The 19529-nt window shown below is 38.9% G+C and overlaps 1 protein-coding gene across 1 annotated transcript; it reads left to right on the top strand.

Moving 5' to 3' along the window:
• The first annotated feature begins 123 nt into the window (after window positions 1-123).
• Window positions 124-19511, top strand: ETFDH (electron transfer flavoprotein dehydrogenase). Its single transcript, XM_021539589.3, has 13 exons — window positions 124-234; window positions 2107-2253; window positions 2656-2885; window positions 3791-3872; window positions 4164-4282; window positions 4600-4677; window positions 7056-7202; window positions 8936-9076; window positions 10988-11131; window positions 15895-16063; window positions 17735-17917; window positions 18269-18490; window positions 18793-19511. The coding sequence occupies exons 1-13, from the start codon at window positions 201-203 to the stop codon at window positions 18954-18956; spliced, it is 1860 nt and encodes a 619-aa protein (XP_021395264.2). The 5' UTR covers window positions 124-200; the 3' UTR covers window positions 18957-19511.
• The last annotated feature ends 18 nt before the right edge of the window (window positions 19512-19529 follow it).

Raw genomic sequence — 19529 nt, 5'->3', positions numbered from 1 at the left:
CCACGGCACGCCCGGGCCGCTCCCGCCGAGCGCCGCCCGCAGCGCGGATGGGCGGCGGCGGCCGCGGGCGGCGCTGGGAGCTGTAGTCCTGCCGCCGGGACGGGGCGGAGCCGTGGCCGGCGCGCAGGCGCGGCAGGGCCGGGGCCGGCGGGGTGTGCGCGGGGCGGACGCAGAAGCGAGAGGTGCCCGGGGCCGCTGCGATGCTGCTCCGCCGCTGCCCGTCCGCCGGCCGAGGTAACGCGCCGGGGCCGGCTGGAGGGCCCGGGGCCTCGTCCCGGGCTGGGCAGGGCCGGGCTGGGACGGCCGCTCGTGCGGCGGGTGGGGCCGGCGGCTGGCGCGGCGCCGAGGCAGAGCAAAGGTCGCGGCCGGGTCGCGCCGGTGTCCGGGCGGGCGCGGGGCCGGACCGGGGCCGGCTGCGGGCCCGCGGCTGCCCCGCGGCTCCCCCTGCCCGGGGCCTCTGTGCGCCCGGAGGCGGCGGGACAGCGCCGTGCGGAGCGCTGCCCGCGGCCCGGCTCTGGGCTGCCGACACGGGCCGCTCACCTGCGGCGGCGTGCCGAAAGAGATGGGCGGGATTTTTGAGCGGCGCGAGGTGTCACCCGCTTTAGAGGGTGAACTAAAGCACTGGCACGAGTGTCCTTGCTTGGGAAGTAGTTGTGGCGACAGCATCCCGACAGCTGTTACTGAAGAGCTGCCGCAAAGTTTCTCCTTGGCCATGTAGGCGTTTCCCATCGCTTGTCGAGTCCCTGCGCTCTCAGTAGCGTCGTGGCCCAGGCACTGTGTGCTTGCTGGGGAAGAATCTGCCCGTCCAGCGTTTGCACCCACCTCTGTTATTATCAGAGGTGTTCGGAGCAGAGTTTCACTTCTTTTGCATATGTGCAAATTAATTGATTTTTTATATATATATATGCTGTGTGATTCTTAGTACCATCAGTTATGGTCAAATAAAAAAAATCCTGAAAGTTAAGTTAAAGTTTCATAATATATATATGAGTGTAGCTGTTACCAACCTTATAGAATGCTTGTTCTCAGATCCTGCTTGGTTGCAGGTAAAGGATAACTAAGAATTATGAGGTGATATGATAATAGTTTTTATGTTATATTGGTTAAGGTACAAAATTCTTGTCAAGGAGCCAACATGGATAATAATTGCTACCTCGCATTTAGAGACCTCTGTTCTGTCACCAGGACACAAGATGCTTGTGCTGACCTTGCCAATTGCCATTCTCAACTAAATATCTCAGTCATAGCACACTGGTGATTTCACTTATGTAGTTTTGCAGAAATACTCCACTTTAAATGTGGTACTAGTCTTCTTTATCCCTGAAGATAGAGAATTTTTTAAGGAAGGAAAATTATTAGTCAACGTACATTAATTCACAGACCTTTTAACTATAACTAGTTTTCATGCTAGCATTTTTTATTACAAATCACATGCATATTATTTGTTTCTAGAAGAGGGAAATGATGACATGTAATAGCCCTCTGAAAAGATTCCTGGTTTGATAATTTGAAACTTTGTTTTTCATCCATTTCCTTACACAGAAATTCTAATTTGTTCTCACAACAATTATTGTATTTGCAGCAAAGGTAATGGCTACCTGTATCTACTGTTCCTAACTTTGGCTAAGCATACTTGGGTTCAAGTCTGTGCTTTTACTGCAGACTATGGTGTGTACTTTAGAAGCATCATGTGTTGAGATGTCAGAGCTAAACTTGCCTGTCCTGTTTCTACTGTTGCTTGGTCATTTTTAATGCAGCCTGAAATAAACCTTTCGAAGTTCAAAATTAAATCAGAACTTAAAATATGTTTGGCACCTGTGTATACATGCATATTATCCTATGTCAGCTGTGCATGGCTGGCCTGTGTACTGAGTAAAGAATGCTTAAAGAGGAAGCTTATTTTTTTTTCCCTGATAAAAAAATTACACATCATCCTCCTTACCTGAGAATTTAAAAATCTGTGTTTATGGTTCCTCATCTTTACATCACCTGGTAGCCCTTTGGGAGGGGGGGAAGCTGTTATATTTGTTGCACTACTTGTGTCTCTGAAATTTTGAAAAATTTGGAAAACTATTGATTTGACAAAGTTGTTTCTGGTTTTTGCAGCACGTCAGTGCATTCATGCTTTAAAATTGATAAAGAAAGATTGCCTTCTATCGGTGCGTGTCTCACGATGTGCCTCTACCGCCTCTGTGCCTCGCATAACTACACATTACACAATTCATCCTCGGGACAAAGACAAACGATGGGAAGGTAAAAACATTGCATTCTTTAAATGCTTTGTTATTATTATTATTATTATTAATCATTGCTGAGTCTTAAAGACACTAAAATATGTTGCTGGTTTTTTCTCTTCATGGAAATTCTCTATGCTTAAATACAGTACTAATATTTCAAATGACAATTTTGCTTGCAATCTCACAATGAGTGTCTTTAGTGCTATAAAATATTATCAGAAGAAACTTTATGCTTGTTTCCATAAAGAAAATATACAAGCAGCTTTTGGTTTAGTGATTATCATAAGATCTAGTACTAGTCAGTATGTATCTGCTGTTTTTTTCAGTTGCTCTTACCATGAGGGTTTAAGTTCAGTGAGAGAGAGGCTGGAAGAAATTAGAGATTGGCTTATGTTATTATCAATTTTTTCTATTGAAGGGGTAAACATGGAAAGATTTGCAGAAGAAGCTGATGTTGTCGTTGTTGGAGCAGGCCCTGCTGGCCTTTCTGCAGCCATTCGACTCAAACAGCTGGCTGCTGAGCACAGCAAAGAACTGCGTGTTTGTCTGGTGGAAAAGGCTTCTCAGATTGGTGCACATACATTGTCTGGTGCTTGTATTGAGCCAAGGTCCTTAGAAGAACTCTTTCCAGACTGGAAAGAGCGAGGGGTATGTATGAGCATGTCAACACCAAAGTTCATTACTAGATTGTAATGAACTTCATATTTGACTGATTCTGGCACGAATTAGTACCTGGTAGCATTAGTAATTAATACCGTTTTAAAATACATTGATGGAACAAAACAAAAATGGGTACCTTCTTTTTAGTATGTTTCCTGTAGTTCAACAATGCTAAATGTTTTCTGTCTACACAGACATGCTGTGGCCTTTGCTCTTTTCTGTAGCAGTCCTACTGCATATACACAATCTGAATGGTGCAGCCTGGGGTGCCCTGCACTTGCTGCCTTTGTGCAAAATCCAGCTCTTGTGTACAAGCAGGATGTCTGGTCCTTACCAGTGACAGATATGCTCGATCTGTGCAATAGCTCTTCCTGGAAATGGCACAGAGTAGACTGGCTTCTGTGCAGATACTGTGGTGTAACAAAGGCCTAAGATGATTTTAGGAGGGAAGTCTCAGAACAGCCTGTAACAAAGGCCTAAGATGATTGTAGGAGGAAGGTCCCAGAACAGCCATCTGACTTGCAGACTGCTGCCTGCTTTCACCTGAGAGATGCAAGAAGTCAGCCAACAGCTCTTTGGTTTGCCTTATGGTGATAAATCTGCAACTTGAACTGCCATATTTAAAAAGGTCTAGAATATTGATGTAGCACAGGCCTGTGTACAATAGATGTTATTTGCAAAGCTGTATTTTTTTTTTTACTTCAGTAGTTGTGTTGATTCTTTCCTGATGACTGCATTATAAAGTACTTTATTTGCTCTTTTGTGATACCTTCCCATAGAAGTGCTATACTAAACCTGTACTCTACTGCCAGTTTGATTGTTTGATTTTGTTGTTTGTGTTGTATTGGCGAAGAAAATATAACTCTCTGCTTCTTCTATTTTATTTGTTGTAGGCTCCACTTAATACTCCTGTAACTGAAGACAAGTTTGGAATTTTAACAGAGACATCTAGAATTCCAGTGCCAATTCTTCCAGGTAAAGTTTACTGAGGGAGAAGAGAGTCAACTTCCTCTGTGTCTTTTTGGAGACTTCATGAATCCATGAACTTCTCCATGAATCAAAAGAAGTTTGATTCCGTGTAGTGCAGCAAGTGTATGTAGAGTATAATAGGTTACAGTGATACACTCTGTGTAGGTGATGGCTCTGATAACACATGAGATTAATTTTGAAGGTAGTAGCTGTAGATGTGACATCTACTGTATGCAGCTTTGGTTATTTTGCTTAGTGTCCGATGTGTTATATCTGTGTGTGTCTTTTTTTGCCTAGGACTTCCGATGGTTAATCATGGAAATTACATAGTACGTCTGGGCCACCTTGTGAGTTGGCTAGGTGAACAAGCAGAAGCTTTGGGTGTTGAGATATATCCAGGCTATGCAGCAGCTGAGGTACTAATGACATCAGTGTGTGTTTATGAAAAGTGGCTTAGGAACCCCCTTCAGTGCAGTCATGATCATTTGTACATGTGCAACATTCCTTTTAAGTGATATGTATTGTGAAAACTCTGTTTCTCTGTCTAAATTCCCTGGCTCAGATCCAGCAAAGTGCAGGTGGATCATACAGTGCATGAATAAATACATAATCTTAATGTTTGACCATTTAAGTCATACTGCTTAGAAGTTTTGCTTTAGAACTTTTAATATATAGATTCAAAATACAGTTTCATTACAATGTTTTGTGTTTCTTTGTTTAAATATTTCCAAAGGTACTTTTTCATGAAGATGGTAGTGTGAAAGGGATAGCAACCAATGATGTAGGCATTCAGAAGGATGGAGCACCTAAAGTAAGTATTTATCTTCCCCATAACTAAGAATCTAATTATGAAAATTGTGATACATCTGCTTCTACTGCCATCAGTAGTCTTGCTGAAGCATAAGAAAAGTTGTAAAATTCAGTACCTGTCCTCCCTCTCTGTTTGATTGGATTGATTGGCTGTGAAAGCTCTTGTTTCAGAACATTGTAAAATTCTTCTGAGATTAGTAAAAAAAAACCTTTTCAGCAAAGTTGTCTTGAAGGAGATTATGTAAGAGTGTTTTGGCTTATGTGAAATCTGGAAACAAGGGAAAGAACTCCAGGAAGTCCTGCAAAAAAGGTCCAAAGGTGAAATAGGAAGCTTTAGTCTATCTGGTAACTAGCAACATATAAAAGAGTGTGCTTCTGCCTGGTTTGGTTTCCTTGATCTTTACAGCCACAGTTGCACTTGCTGACAGTCTATCATGCTGTGGCAAGATACACACTCAGTCTTTTTACCTTTATGCTGGTTGGTCATGTATCTGCACCTATAAGGTGACTACGTGCCCTAAGTGTCAAACTTGGATTTTTGTTCTTTCAGTGAAATCCAGGATGTGCCCTAAGTGTGCTGTTTCCCTGTAAAATATGTTGGGAAAATGTGGCATCTCAGAGTTACTTGGAGCAACTTTCACACAGAATTATTTTACTACATAAATTAGAAGTCTTTTCTTAACATTTACTTTGTTTTTAATAAAGTTTTGTTCTAGTTTCCTAGAGTTTCAAAGAGGTATTCACTTTCACATAAAGTGTGGGCTATTTTTCCCTATTTAAGGCAGGAAGTGAGAAGAAAAGACTCTTGTTTTGAGAGAATATAGCCAGTGGAGGAGTAATGTAATTTTCCAGTGTAATATTGTGTATCTGCTATTGCTTTGTCCAGAAGGTGGCACAAGTAACATGTGCAGTTTCATTGGGAGTTTGGGTTTGTTTTAAGATGGGAAGGAACAATTTTAGGTGTATTTCTTAAAATCCTCAAAACATAGATTCTTTTTCTTCCCCTCATTTGTTCTGGGAGAACATGTATCTTTTTTCATGTGCATAATGAGTGTGCCTCTACTGCAACTTTTTTTACTGCACTGTCACTCAAGTCAAGTTTTCTAGCTGTCAGTTTTGTCAGCTGGTACTATCTCCAGTGCATAAAAGCTCAGGTAAATAGGTGTAGTTTGTATAACCTCCAAGGCAAGAGTATCTTCAATATACAGAGCCTAATCAAATAGACTGTGGTTAATGAATAGATTTTCACCTTGCAGTCAGCACCAACCAAGTAAAAATAACAGTGGTAAAAGCCGTTGTAGCAAGTTGCACACTGATTCTTGTGTAGATACTGGAGAAGGTGGTTAAATATGTAATACAGCTGTGTCATGTTACTGAAATCCTTCAAATTAATGTATTTCTAATATTTACAATGTAGAGTTGTAGTTAATTTGTTTTATATAAAGCTACTTCAAAGTGGACAGTATATATTCAAGAGGTAACTCTTGTTTAGTATTTTGTAAAATTAATTCTTGCTCATACTGACAATCATAAATTCAAAGAGTACAAAAAAATTCACAGAATCCCGTGACTCCTGTTTAAATGTAATTCTCAGCTAGAGGGAATATTTTCATTTGTTAGTTACAAGCAGATTGCACCTGAGAAACAATTGAAAACTAAAGCAGTAAGCTTATTTTGAACCTACACTGGCTTACCTTGAGATGGTTTAATTGAGTACTGCTGGAGAAGTTCATCCAAAACTGTTTTCCTTGTCTTTTTCAACATCAAACTTTCTGACTGAAGTCAAGCTTTTTTCATTATAAAAAATTTGTAAACATAATCTGTATTCTTGTTCAGTGCGCTCACAAATGCAGGTGGTGTACTCATACAGCAGTATACCAGTTCCCCTTACTTGATTCTCAATCCCTGTTGGAATTTTTTATGAGAATTTTTTTATAGTTGTATTTTATTTAGTTTAATTTTATTGTATGTTTTAACATGCCAGATTGGAGTATACTTTGTTATTCTGAAGCAGTGGGTTCTTTTGGGAGCAGGGATGATTCAGGTTTTTCTGTCTAGTCTAAGTCATGTGTGTAGTTCTGTCTACTCTGTGGGGCACACACACATAATGTTTTATTGTAATGAGCAAAAATTAAGCATGATGTTACAGGTAAAATTTGCTGTGGGGCTGCTCTGCTGGAATCCCCTTCCAAGACTTGCCAGGGGTGCATCATGGTTAGGTGGAAAAGACAACTAAACTAGAGCCATAATTTGCAATGGTTTGTAGGTTCTGAGCTGTGTTACCAAGTAGTCTAAAGTCACTTTATTACTCACCACTTTCTTGCTGTAAGTTTGGTGTGGCACAGACCTAACTGCTGATGAAATGCTGTATTTTTGCAGGCTACCTTTGAAAGAGGCTTGGAACTCCATGCTAAAGTCACAGTCTTTGCTGAAGGTTGTCATGGACATCTAGCCAAACAGCTGTACAAAAAATACAATCTAAGGGAGAATTGTCAACCCCAGAGCTATGGCATTGGATTGAAAGAGGTACCACTTGCATAATTTTAACAATTAAAGAAAATACCATAGGACTTTAAGGTAGATTCTATTTGCTTTCTAGCTAATTTTTGTAAGACATAAGAATTAAAGAATTTGAGTTACACTTTGAGACTTAAGAATCTTTGCTGTTCTGAAGCTGATCAGAACAGATGCTCCCTGAATGTCATGACTGTTCCACTTCAGCTGCTGCTTCTCTTGAATCTGTTATAACCAGAGATACCTGTGAATCTGCTCTGTTAACATTTTCAAATTACAGTCATTTGTGATATCTGTTTTCTGTGTATTTGCTAAATAAGAGAGGAATTTGTGCTACCTGATTTTGGGGGGGCTTTAGTACACGAGGAAGGAAGAAAATACTTTCTATGGGCTTTCTGTATGTTAGTGAAAGGGAGAGAGGAGAGCTGTTTCAGATATTGAGTCATGGGCTCTGAAGCACCTTTAGAATGAGCCTTTCTTTAAAAAAAAATTTCTTTCATTGGGCATATAAAATTGGGAAAGGAATGAGGTTTCCTTTTTAAAATATTCTATACTCGGGAAATATCACTCATTAAAAAGAGTTGGTATTATTTTAGAATATGTTCAAAGTTCTGGCTATAACATATTCTTTATTACTTTAATATGTGCTTAGAGCTACAAAATATTTGTTAAATTATTCGTTTACACTCTGTAGAGAATAACCACTCTGTAAATATGACATGATCTTAGTTACAGTGTCTAATACTGAAATTGTCATTAAAGAAGGGTTTTACTGTAGAGTTCCCTTGCTTCCAGATGAGACTGTGTGCTTTAGCAAATGGTGCAGTCCAGAAGGAGTGGATCTGAAGTAGCTGGTGCTGATGAGCTGTTATCTGTACTATGCACACCTCAGGTTTATTTTTACTTTGAACTAGCTGTGATCTAGTCCCATGGACTGAGTGCCCTTTCATGACTGGAATGCTTTAGATGGACTTTTAGGACTCTGTCTTTTAGTTTTACATTGAAGGAATCCAGTTCATCGCTGGTGTATGGTGTGAGTCAAAACACAGCAAGTGCGAGGAATCAGAAGTCCTGCTCAAAAATGTGCTCTTTAATCTAAATCGGAATATTATTGTAGATGTGCCCTCCATGCTTGAGCTGATCTATGGTGCTCAACTGCCCTCCTGTCATTAGACTGTGCCTGGCATGTACCTCCACGGTGCAAAGATCTTTTGTGAAATGAGCAGAAAATGGACTCACTCCTGAAAACATGAAAATGCTTCTCTGAGTTCACCATGGGTCAGTGAAGCACTGGAGAGATGGGACAATTTGTTTGACAGAAAATATTTAGATCAACGCAGGCCTATTGCTTTGTCCTGACCTTGAAAAACTCACAAGATAATTCATAGAATCATATGAAAAAATAATACTTTCAAAGAGAAAGGTCAACACAAGCATTGCGTTCTGTGGCAGAAGTATCTCAAAATCACTAATATTAGGAATCTTGTGGTTGAATGGAAATTTTGGGTGTAGTACTGGAGTCTCAGTCACATTTTCTGATACACAGCATTTAAAGAGAGGTATTGGGAAAACAATGGTAATCCAACAAACCATACTGAACAGTTGGTATTTAGCTGTACGAATTTTTGCTTTGCTCATAGGAGTAAATTCAGTATCTATCAGTACTATATGTAATTGTGTGTTTGGGTTTTAATATGTTATTGAAAGGCCATTACTGAAGTAATTTTTTGTCATCCTTATTTCAGTTATGGACTATTGATAAAAGTAAATGGAAACCAGGAAGAGTGGAACATACTGTAGGCTGGCCATTAGACAGACATACATATGGAGGATCCTTTCTTTATCACTTAAATGAGCGTGAGCCTTTAGTTGCTCTTGGATTTGTGGTAAGTGAAGTTTTTCCATTCTTACATGTTGTTTGATCTGCATTTTATGTAGTTTCTTTTCTCTGTTTTAATGAGAAAATGTAAATACAAGAATAGGAACAGGGCAAATTTAATCCTTTCTCAATCTTAAGTGTGCTTATACCCATACTAGGGAAGGCTTACTTGTCATATTAATCTGTCTTTAATCCAGTGTCTTTTATTGAGACCAACTAGAAAACTTATTCATAATTTCTTTGCAAACCAAGCAAATTTTTGTAATGGCAAAACCAAATGACTAATCAAAAGTGTGCTCAAAAAGTTATTTTAAGTTAGGAAATCTAAATCACATGTACTTTGTACAGTTCCATTTCCTAATTAATGTGTCAACCTTGTGTGTAACTCCACTTTTTGAGAGAAGTATTTAAAGTGGAAGCACTGCAATGCTACTAGCATCCCTTTAATTTCTGAGTTCTTCACTTTGTTTCTGGTATTCTCCACCACTATTGGCTTTGCCCTCTTTAGCAACGGCCTTTCTGAATTAGGCAGGCAGCTTCTTCCTGCTTATTGCCATTTTATCAGAAGCAGTGAGAGCTCGAGAGATAGTCTGGTGTCATTCTAGCAGCCAGGTGATGTGAGGAGCAAGGATTGGAAATATTCTCTGTCACCTACAGTTCAAAATGAAAAATTCACTATTTACTCTGTGCACGTGCTTCAACACAGATGGTGTAAGAGTCAAGCATATAAATTGGACTTTCAGCAGCATGGGACTGAGCTGACACTTCTGTCTTCTAGATTTCAGAAGGATTACAAAGTGTGGAAAAATTCTATTTTTGTCTAACTGTTTTGTAAGAAGCATTGAAAAAAAATCATTAGCTTTCTCAGACACACATATTTGTCCTGTACAGTTTTCCAATATTGGAATTAATAACTACATACAGTAGGTTCTCAAATTCTGTTTGATTTTAGATGGGCTGAGAGCTCTGATTCTCACAGAGAATGGTAGGTCATCAGTAGCATTCATATTCTCTCCAGAGAGGAAAAAATCAGTTTCTGTGTGAACACACAATCACTTTTTTGTCTTTGAATTTTACCTATTTTAGTCTGACATGATTCTTGTAGTAGGGTTATTTTACCCTTATTTTGGAACTTGTTCATTAATTTTGTCTTGTCAGCAGGGCAGATGCAAACACTGCTTTAAAAGCCGTGAGCTGCCACAGATACCAAAGTCTTGACTGCTGCTGACTTATGATGTATTTTGTTACTTATCTCCCATAAAGCTCCCAGGAACCAGAAATAATCCCTTTCTCAAAAGATAAAAAATTGGCAAGAGAAGTCTTTTTAAGAGTATCTTGAGTATATATTTGGTCAAAATCTCAAATATATAGGAATCCTGGGCATCCAGCCCCATTTTCTGGTTTCATCATTGCTCCCCTGTGCTCCCAATGGCTCACCTAATTGGATATTATAATTGACTACTAAACAATTTGAAGAACTGTTTAAAGTATGAGAGCACAAGTATGAGAGCACAATCAAAAAATATTTGTTTACCTCTTTTTTCCGCTTTTTTTGGGCAGAGGTATAAAATACAAATTTAAAACAACTTTTGCTGCTTATCCCACCCATTAAATCATGCTTAATTTAATCATTTTTATACCAAAGACAGCTGAAAGGAAGTTACAATGAAATTAAATGTTTTCCATATTTCAGATGGGGACAAGAGCAGATTTGTAGCAGCAAATTTTTGGATTTGCTTCTGCTGTGCCATTAATAGAATATATTTTTGGCAGTAGTTTAAGTAGAAATATCCTGAGATTGCTTTAGTATAAAATAGATTTAAAGACTTGATGTGGTAATATGCAATTGCTTTAATTTCAAATTTTGAAATTTCATACCTTATTTTTATTAATGTGCAGTTTTTTCTTTTTTTTTAAGGTTGGTTTAGATTATCAAAATCCCTATTTGAATCCATTTAGGGAATTTCAGAGGTGGAAGCACCATCCTAGTGTACAGCCTACTTTGGAGGGTGGAACACGAATTGCATACGGTGCCAGAGCATTAAATGAAGGTGGTATCCAGGTAATTTTTTTCACAAAGTTTTTATCTTTGAGTTCTCTATGGCCATGTATTTAGTGCTGTAGATTTGGGTCGCATGCTATACCAAATGTTTTACTGGACAGAAAAAGTTTCTTGTCTTGCTGGGTACTGGCTGCTGAAGCTTGCTAGTCTTAGGCTGTGTCATACTGAAAATCTTCTGACATACTCATCATAGAAACCTTTAGACTGGAAAAGACCATTTACATCATTTAATCCAATAACTAGTCCACCACTGCCAAGTCCACCACTAAATCATGTCCCTAAGTGCCACATCTATATGTCTTATCTAGGCAGGGCAACTCAACCACTTCGCTGGGCAGCTTGTGCAAGTGCTTGACAGCCCTTCCCGTGAAGATATTTTTCCTAATACCCAATCTAAGCCTCCTCTGGCACAACTTGAACCCCTTTCATCTCTTCCTGTCACTTGTTACTTGAGAGAAGAGATAACCCTCACCTCAGTGCACCCTCTGTTCAGGTGGTTGTAGAGAGCAATAAGGTCCCCCCTGAGCCTTCTTTTCTCCAGGTTAAACACCCCCACCTCCCTCAGCTGCTCCTCATACGACCAGAGTTCCAGGCCCTTTGTAAACTCCATTGCCCTTCTCTAGACACACACCAGCATTTCAATGTCTTGTGAGGGGCCCAAAACTGGACAAAGGATTCAAGATAGAGCATCACCAGTGCTGACTACAGGGGAATAATAATCACTGCCCTGCTCCTGCTGGCCACACTATTTGTGATCCAAGCTAGGATGCCACTGGCCTTCTTGGCTGCCTGGGCTCATGTTAAACTGGCAGGACTCCCTGTGTCCTTTTTGTTGGGCAGTTTTCCAGTCACCGTGCCCCAAGCCTAAGGCACTGCATGAAGCTGTCGTAACCCAAGGACAGGACACAGCACTTTGCCTTACTGGATGTCAGTATAATCAGCCTTGGTTCGTAGATCCATGCTGTCCAGATCCCTCTGCAGCAGATCAACATTCCCACCCATCTTTGTGCTGCCTGCAGACTGACTGAGGGTGAACTCAATCTCCTTTTCCAGGTCACTGATGAAGATATTAACCAGGTCTGGCCCCAGTCCTGAGCCCTGGGGAACCCCACTAGTGACTGGCTATCAAGTGGATGTAATTCCATTCAGTAACACCCTCTGAGCCCAGACATCCAGAGAGTTTTTTACCCAGCAAAGTGTTTGTCCAAGCCATAAGCAGCGAGTGAAGTGGAATTTATATTGCAGTCAAGTATGTTCAGTAGCAAAGATGCCACAGACAATCTTTTGTTTGCCTGAAATCTTGGTGAAGGCAGAGTAGTACCACCGATCTGTGGTCTTCCAAATTACTTATTTATCCCAGCAAAAATAACTCGGTCTCAGTGCTTGAGCCTTAAATCACTGATGGTGCTGAAATTGCTGATTTACCTGAATTCGGCAGGTAAATCTTTACCTATCAAGTATATGAATACCTTGAGTTTCTTTCCTGCACAGCTTTGAATTTCTGCTTTCTTGGGAGATGGAATACTTTGTTCATTTTGCTAACTTAAGTAGTGCAAAAGGTAAAATTTTGAATATGTATTCATCAAGACTTTATGATTAATACATTTCCCTTTAAATACTGACTTTTCTGACTAGGGTTAGTTGAAAGGGCTGGAAAAGCTTGCAAAAAGTGGTCTGGAATTTACATTTAACAGTTTTAAAGTACATTCAACCTGTTAGCTTCTCATCTTCCAGATCCGTCTTCCAGATGCTCCTTTCAGTTTGGACCTTAAAACTAGCCTGAGTGTTCGTGATCTGCTGTCTGTATGTGGGGCCATTGCTCTCTGCCCTCTGACTACTTTGCCTTTCCTTTTAGAACCTCTTGTTCGTATGAACGTGGCTTCACACAGTTTTGCAATACAAGCGGAGTTTCATCATAGCTTCACTCTTGTCACAGTCATGTGGACTTAGGCTTTGACCCCAGTGTGCATTCCTGGCAGTGAGTCATGTGGGCTCAGGAAGCAACTTCTTGATTACACCCGTGCTGCACATTTAATCAATCTGAGCGTTGGTTTTGTCCACTCTGCACTGGAAATATGTCATATCACATTGTAACACAGCTGTATTACTGGCATATTTCAAAAACCATTGCCACTCCATTATTAGCACAGATACCATGAAAAATACCAAGATGTTTTAATCTAGATTTTTATGCAAGAGTGGCTTCTTTTTACACCCTGCGCACTGGTTGCTCTATCACACATAGTGATTGAATTTCTGGCTTTGGTGAAGTAGCCAGAGTGTGACTTTAGTTGCACCCTCTTTATACTCAAAGCCTGAGCAGCTTTGCTGAAATAATAGCTGAAAGAATACAGTATTTTTTAAGTCACTTTAGACATTGTGCTAAGTTACACAGTACAATTACAGATCTTGCACATCTCTGCCTCATCTTTGGACATCTTTGCTGGATTTAAACCAATATGTCCCTTACTTTCCATTGTTCCTAATGTAAAAGGATATTTTGCTTTGTTGGCTTTTTTAATTTCCTATAGATAGATTTGTTTAGGTGATCATGAAGTCACTCTTCTAAAAGACTTTTTTTAATACATGGCTTCAGTAAAAAAAAGCTTTATTGATGATTCACTTAGGAAGAGTTTTAAGATTAGCTCTTCTTTTGCATGTGTTGCTTTGATTAATAACTGTAGCAGTCTGACTCATTTGTATCACTGTAGTCCAGGAATATTTTCTTATGTAAGTCATTCCATAACTCCAGTTTTTGATTTTGGCAACAGAATTGCATCAAATAAGTGTAAAGAGTTACCATCAACTTCAGGTTTTTTGTTACAGATAACCTAATGACCATGATCTTCAATCTTTAGCACAGGGTGAAGGGGGAGAGAGAGTGCATGTGTTTTTTAATGTATGTGGAAGTAAGGATCAGAGTTTAGTAACTTAATTTCTGTAGCTACTATTTATTATATTTATTAAAATTGCAAAACAAAGCACCTAAGTTCCCATGCACCCTCTATTTTGTCTCTATTTTATAAAAAACTTTTGAAAGGTTTAAGAGTTTTGTGGAGAAAAAGGGGTTACAGTTATTGAGTAGTGTATACTATGAATATCGGGGGAAAACCTTTATACTGACAATCCATTTAAATGTGAAATATTAGACTTAACAGATTTTAAGCCCTGATCTGGAGCTAAGGGGAGGAAGAACATGAGGTTTCCTGTCTGCCAGCAGGAGACACTCTGCAGGGAGCAGGTGCCTCCCCTTCTCTAAAGCAGTCTTGTATCTCAGGAGCATGATGTGTTTCTTCCACTGACTGTGAAAGCAGGTACCAAGTGCCATAGTATTAATAATGAGAATTACTACCAAAGCTGCAGTATGTGCTACCTTTTGTGTTAGATTACTTATCTTTAAGCTCATTTATTCTTTAGCAGTATGATAGGTCACTATGTGCCTATTATGTGTGTTTGCAGAAGAAAAGTACTTGATCACCATCTTTGTTTGTAATTCAGAGTCAGTCAAGAAGTTTTCCTATGCTTATGTCAGTGCTGCACCATTGAATCCTAACAGATAACACAGAATGGCTGTTTTCTGAGAAAAGAGAACATTCCACATACTTAATCCCTTTGAAATAGTGTTATGTAGGTGAACTTAAAACTTATATTCCCAGAAAAGTATGTTGTAGTTGTGTTTTCAGCCTGAATAACCTTTCCTATGAAACAAATCACTATGTCTCTGATTAAACAAATTGGCCAAAATACAGAGGAAATGCTGTGTAATTTAACTTTTTTTTAGTGATTGCTATATGACTATACAAGAGTAAGCAGTCCTGCATGACTAGTAAAGGGGTAACAATTGAACAAGCAGAAGAAAAACTTTTGGTTTGGGTTACCTTAAATTCCAAGGGATACATTTTTTTTACATTTTTCATGAAATTCAACTACTTGCTTAGTATTTAGGTTACTGCAAAATTAATTCTTTCAGACAGTTTTAATAAAAGCAGGATGCTAGTTAAAACTTACCTTCAGCAGTTTGTGATTTAGGCTTTGATCAGAGCTTTCTGCTTAAAGTTCTTCAATCAGTCTGCATTTTGAAGCTGTTAAAATTTTAATCAACTTGGTAGCTGATGTATTCCTTAGTTAATATAGGTGGATAATGTAGTATATTAATACTATTGACCTGATATTTGCAAATAATCTTGGCTGTGTGAAGTTTGTGAGTTAACCATACTCTATGACATTATGCTTACAGAATGGGAGCAAGATGGTGATTTTGCACCAAAATGTATTTGTTCACTGTGAGCAACTTCTAAAATAAGGAGGAGGGGGACAGGCATGATAGCATTGTGCAGTTTCACAGAAAGAGATTTGTGGAAAAAAGCACTGTGAGGTGTGATGAGTACAACTTACTGTGTGGAAATCAGGGAAACAAATGGGAGTTTGGGTTTTTTATTTTAAGTAATTTACTTGAGCTTGAAGGAGGTAAACAATATTGGTGGGTGACACTACTGGAGTTTTGCTGCAGATAAGGCAGCTGTAGAGAGGATATAAGGATAACATCACTTTCATACTCAGCACAAGTACAGTATTCCTATGTGCATACTATGCTCAAATTCCATGAGTGGAGTAACTGGTGTATGTTTAGAGAGTGCACATGCCAAGTCTGGAAAGGACACTTAAGGCTTATGCCAGTTTAATTCCTAGAATGTTATTTTCACTTCAATAAACAGGAAAAAAAACAAACAAGAACAAAACCTTTCTTTCTGTTTTTCCTTCAGTCAATACCCAAACTCACCTTTCCAGGTGGATTATTAATTGGTTGCAGTCCTGGACTCTTGAATGTTCCCAAGATCAAAGGAACACATACTGCAATGAAAAGTGGCATGTTGGCTTCAGAAGCCATTTTTAGTCAATTAATCAATGAAAATCTCCAATCAAAGACAATAGGTAAGATCACTGTATTTTGAGTTGTAATTACCTTCTGTTCAATTAGAACCACCACCAACTAACAGCACTAATTAATCTGGCTGAATGAATTAGTTGGAAATGTTAATAAATCATGAAATGGGTGTGTTAAAAATGTTTATTTACTATTGATAATGTAACATTATTTATGAAATTAATATTTGCTGTTATTCATAAATATTGATCCTACTGCTAGAAGCTCTGTTGACCATCTGAAAAGTAAGCTTATGCTTCCTGTATAAGTAAACAAGAATAGTTTTGTTCCTACAAACACAATAAAAAGTAGTGCTTTATGATTCAGAAAGTATTACTGAAAGCCTGCCTAAACAAGAAAAAAAAAGGAATAGATTAAATGAAGCAAAACAGCATGAGATTTTTCAAATTTGTTCTTACTGTTTTTGTTCAGGTTTTTTTTGTCTTTTAATCTTTTAGTTGTCTCAGTTTGAGACTACATGTATTTTATTTTAAACATAATACATGCACATTGTAGTAATCACCTGGTCCTGACCAGCTTGTAGTGATTTGTTTACGCCTTAGTTGTCCCTTTAAATCTGTTAATAAAGTCTGTAGGGAGAGAGAGAGAATTAGAATTTCAGTCACTCTAGAGACAAGACACTACAGCTAGGTGCCACATGATGATTATTTTAGAAATCATCTCTTTGTGCTGGTGGATTCAGGCCTCATTCAGTTGAAATGCACCATACACAGAAGGTGTGTTGAACAATTAAAACTTCAACTAGACATGCTAAAATGCTGAGAATCCATCTGAAGCTATAAACACTGTTGGTGGGTAATGTGCCACTCCTGTTTGATTATGGACAGGTTTTATATGCTGTTTTCCAGTATTGTCAAGACTGGACTACTAAAGCCTACTTTTCTCTCTTTGCAGGGATAATGGGCTTTATGGGAAATATGGATTGAAGCATGCTTTTCATATGTAGACAGGGCTTAGAACTGATTCTTTAGAACATATATTCCTTTACAGTAGTAATGGAGAATGGTGAAAGGGAAGCTCTCAAATAATTTTCATTTGAAGAAACATTAAGATAATTACTTGACTTTAACTACACTGTGGTAGATGTGTCAAGTGTGAAATGTAGTATTTATAAAGAATACAATCAAAGAGTTTCAATCAAAAGTTTGCAGTCAAATATGTCTCTTGAATGTGCTGATTACAAAGGGAGAAATTACCTAGCCATTGGCATTATCCATTGGGCCATAGCCATAGTTACTGAAATGGGACTTCGGTTGTAAAACTTCTTTGGGAAAAGCTTTTGAACTTGGCATTAGAATTGCAAATCTGCCTTTGGATCACGGAGACTGGTCAGCACTCAGATTCTGTGAGTGAGTAGCTGCTTTCCCACAGAGGTGCCAATGTAGCCACCTAATTATATTTTGCTGAGGTTTGAGACAATTTAATGCTGCTTGTGGCTCATTTAATAGAGGCTACAAAGGAACAGTACATGTCTGCCAACAAAACAGGTCTCTTGATTCAAGAGGCTGAAACATGTTGTCTAGTATATTCCTAGCTTACAGTCCTGAAATTCTCATTTTGCTGATTTCATTGCTAGCAGTTGCTTTTATTCAGCATTTATTATTTCAAGGGTAGTCTTGTTGTACTGTAGGTACCTAACAAGTAATGTACTGCCTTAGGACTTGATGTGCAAGAATACGAAGCGAACCTGAAAAACTCTTGGGTCTGGAAAGAGCTGTATGCGGTGAGAAATATCCGGCCATCCTGCCATAGCATACTTGGTGTGTATGGAGGAATGATATATACAGGCATATTTTACTGGCTACTGAGAGGAATGGAACCGTGGACATTAAAACATCCAGGTAATTTCATTATCTCCTGAAGATTATTCTAAATTTATATGTCAGTCTTTTCAGGTCTTCGTTTCAGCTAGTGCACATCTGGTACAGTCATGAGGCCTTAAAGTGTACAAAAGAAATGGATGATAAAACACTGAAGCAGATTGTCATATCAGCTACCACACAATGTAAATTAAGGCATTAAAACACTGCTTAGTATAACTTGGTATAGATATTTGTCTTGTGAAAAAGGCTACCTTTTATGAAGTACCTCATTCTTGTGACAGGGGAGGTTAAAACAGCTTAGTTAAATTTTTCTTGAGTAACTGCAAGTTATAGTAATTCTATACTGAAATTTATTAAAAATATATTTAGGACCAGATTTTGCTCAGCTCAAGCCAGCCAAAGACTGCACTCCTATTGAATACCCAAAGCCCGATGGAAAAATCAGTTTTGATCTCCTGTCATCTGTGGCTTTAAGTGGTACAAACCATGAACATGACCAGCCCCCTCATTTAACTCTCAAAGATGACAGCGTCCCTGTGAACAGGAATCTGGCTGTATTCGACGGACCGGAGCAAAGATTTTGTCCAGCAGGTAGGTAACAAAAATGTATGTGTCAGCTGTTTCTGCAAAGTGAAAGACTAAGTAGGAAGGGTCCACCTGGCCTCCTACTTACTTCAAGCATTCTATCCCAATTTTCCTCCCAGAAGGGGGTTCAGTTGAAAGTTTTAAAACGTGTTAGCAATACTTTTGTGATGAAATAACTGTTAAACATGTTAGAAGGGAATTAAGTCACATTCGTAATATACTTCCCTTGTTACACTTGCTGGTAAGTAGAATATAGATGCAGGGGGAAGTTGTTCAACAAAGTGATAGCTCCCTTCTTGTCTTTGCAGGAGTCTATGAGTATGTTCCTCTGGAAACAGGAGAAGGATCAAGGCTGCAGATAAATGCTCAGAACTGTGTCCACTGCAAAACATGTGATATTAAAGACCCAAGTCAGAACATTAACTGGGTGGTACCTGAAGGTGGAGGAGGACCAGCTTATAATGGAATGTAAACTAACAGGAGATCTATTCAGTGACTTTTGATCACCAACAAATATGTTGGAGTATTTTATGCTGCAGTGTAATTAATGTACAGCACTGACTTAAATGTTAAAAGGGTTTGAGACTAATGTGCCATTCTGAATTCTACATTTGACTTTTGCATTAAATGGGAAGTTGGTGCCTTCTGGTTAAACCCTAGCCTTATTTAAGTAGCACTTCTTTACAGGAGCTGTATGGCAGGCAAAAGTTCTTATCAGGACTGACAAAGGAGGTTTGCATCTAGGAATTTCCTGCTAAAGTTCACTGATAACAGGAGCCATATCCAGACTTGTGCGTATGGTGGAATAATTTCATACCCACCTTTCAAAAAGTATTTTCTCTCTCTAGATGGAGTGATTTACATGTAATCATACCTGGCAGTCAGGAAAATAAATCAGTCTAGAAAGCTCACCTGTTTAAAGTGTTACATTTTACATCAAATTTTCAGGGTATTTTTTTTTCCTGATGATGATAATAGGGAATACCTATTGTAAAATGGTTCTAAAAAAATAATATTTGCATCTTCATTCTATGTCTATTAGCAT

The sequence above is a fragment of the Lonchura striata genome, chromosome 4, assembly GCF_046129695.1.
Source record: "Lonchura striata isolate bLonStr1 chromosome 4, bLonStr1.mat, whole genome shotgun sequence".
NCBI classification, from domain to species: Eukaryota; Metazoa; Chordata; class Aves; order Passeriformes; family Estrildidae; genus Lonchura; species Lonchura striata.
Note: the sequence above shows the minus strand (reverse complement) of the source record. Positions and strands in the feature narration are given on the sequence as shown.

Excerpts from the sequence above, each read along its gene's own strand:
- ETFDH (XM_021539589.3), top strand. The coding sequence starts at position 201 with ATGCTGCTCCGCCGCTGCCCGTCCGCCGGCCGAG. Across the intron at positions 2,254-2,655 it reads CAAAGACAAACGATGGGAAG|GGGTAAACATGGAAAGATTT; the intron begins GTAAAAACATTG and ends TTTCTATTGAAG. Across the intron at positions 3,873-4,163 it reads TCCAGTGCCAATTCTTCCAG|GACTTCCGATGGTTAATCAT; the intron begins GTAAAGTTTACT and ends TTTTTTGCCTAG.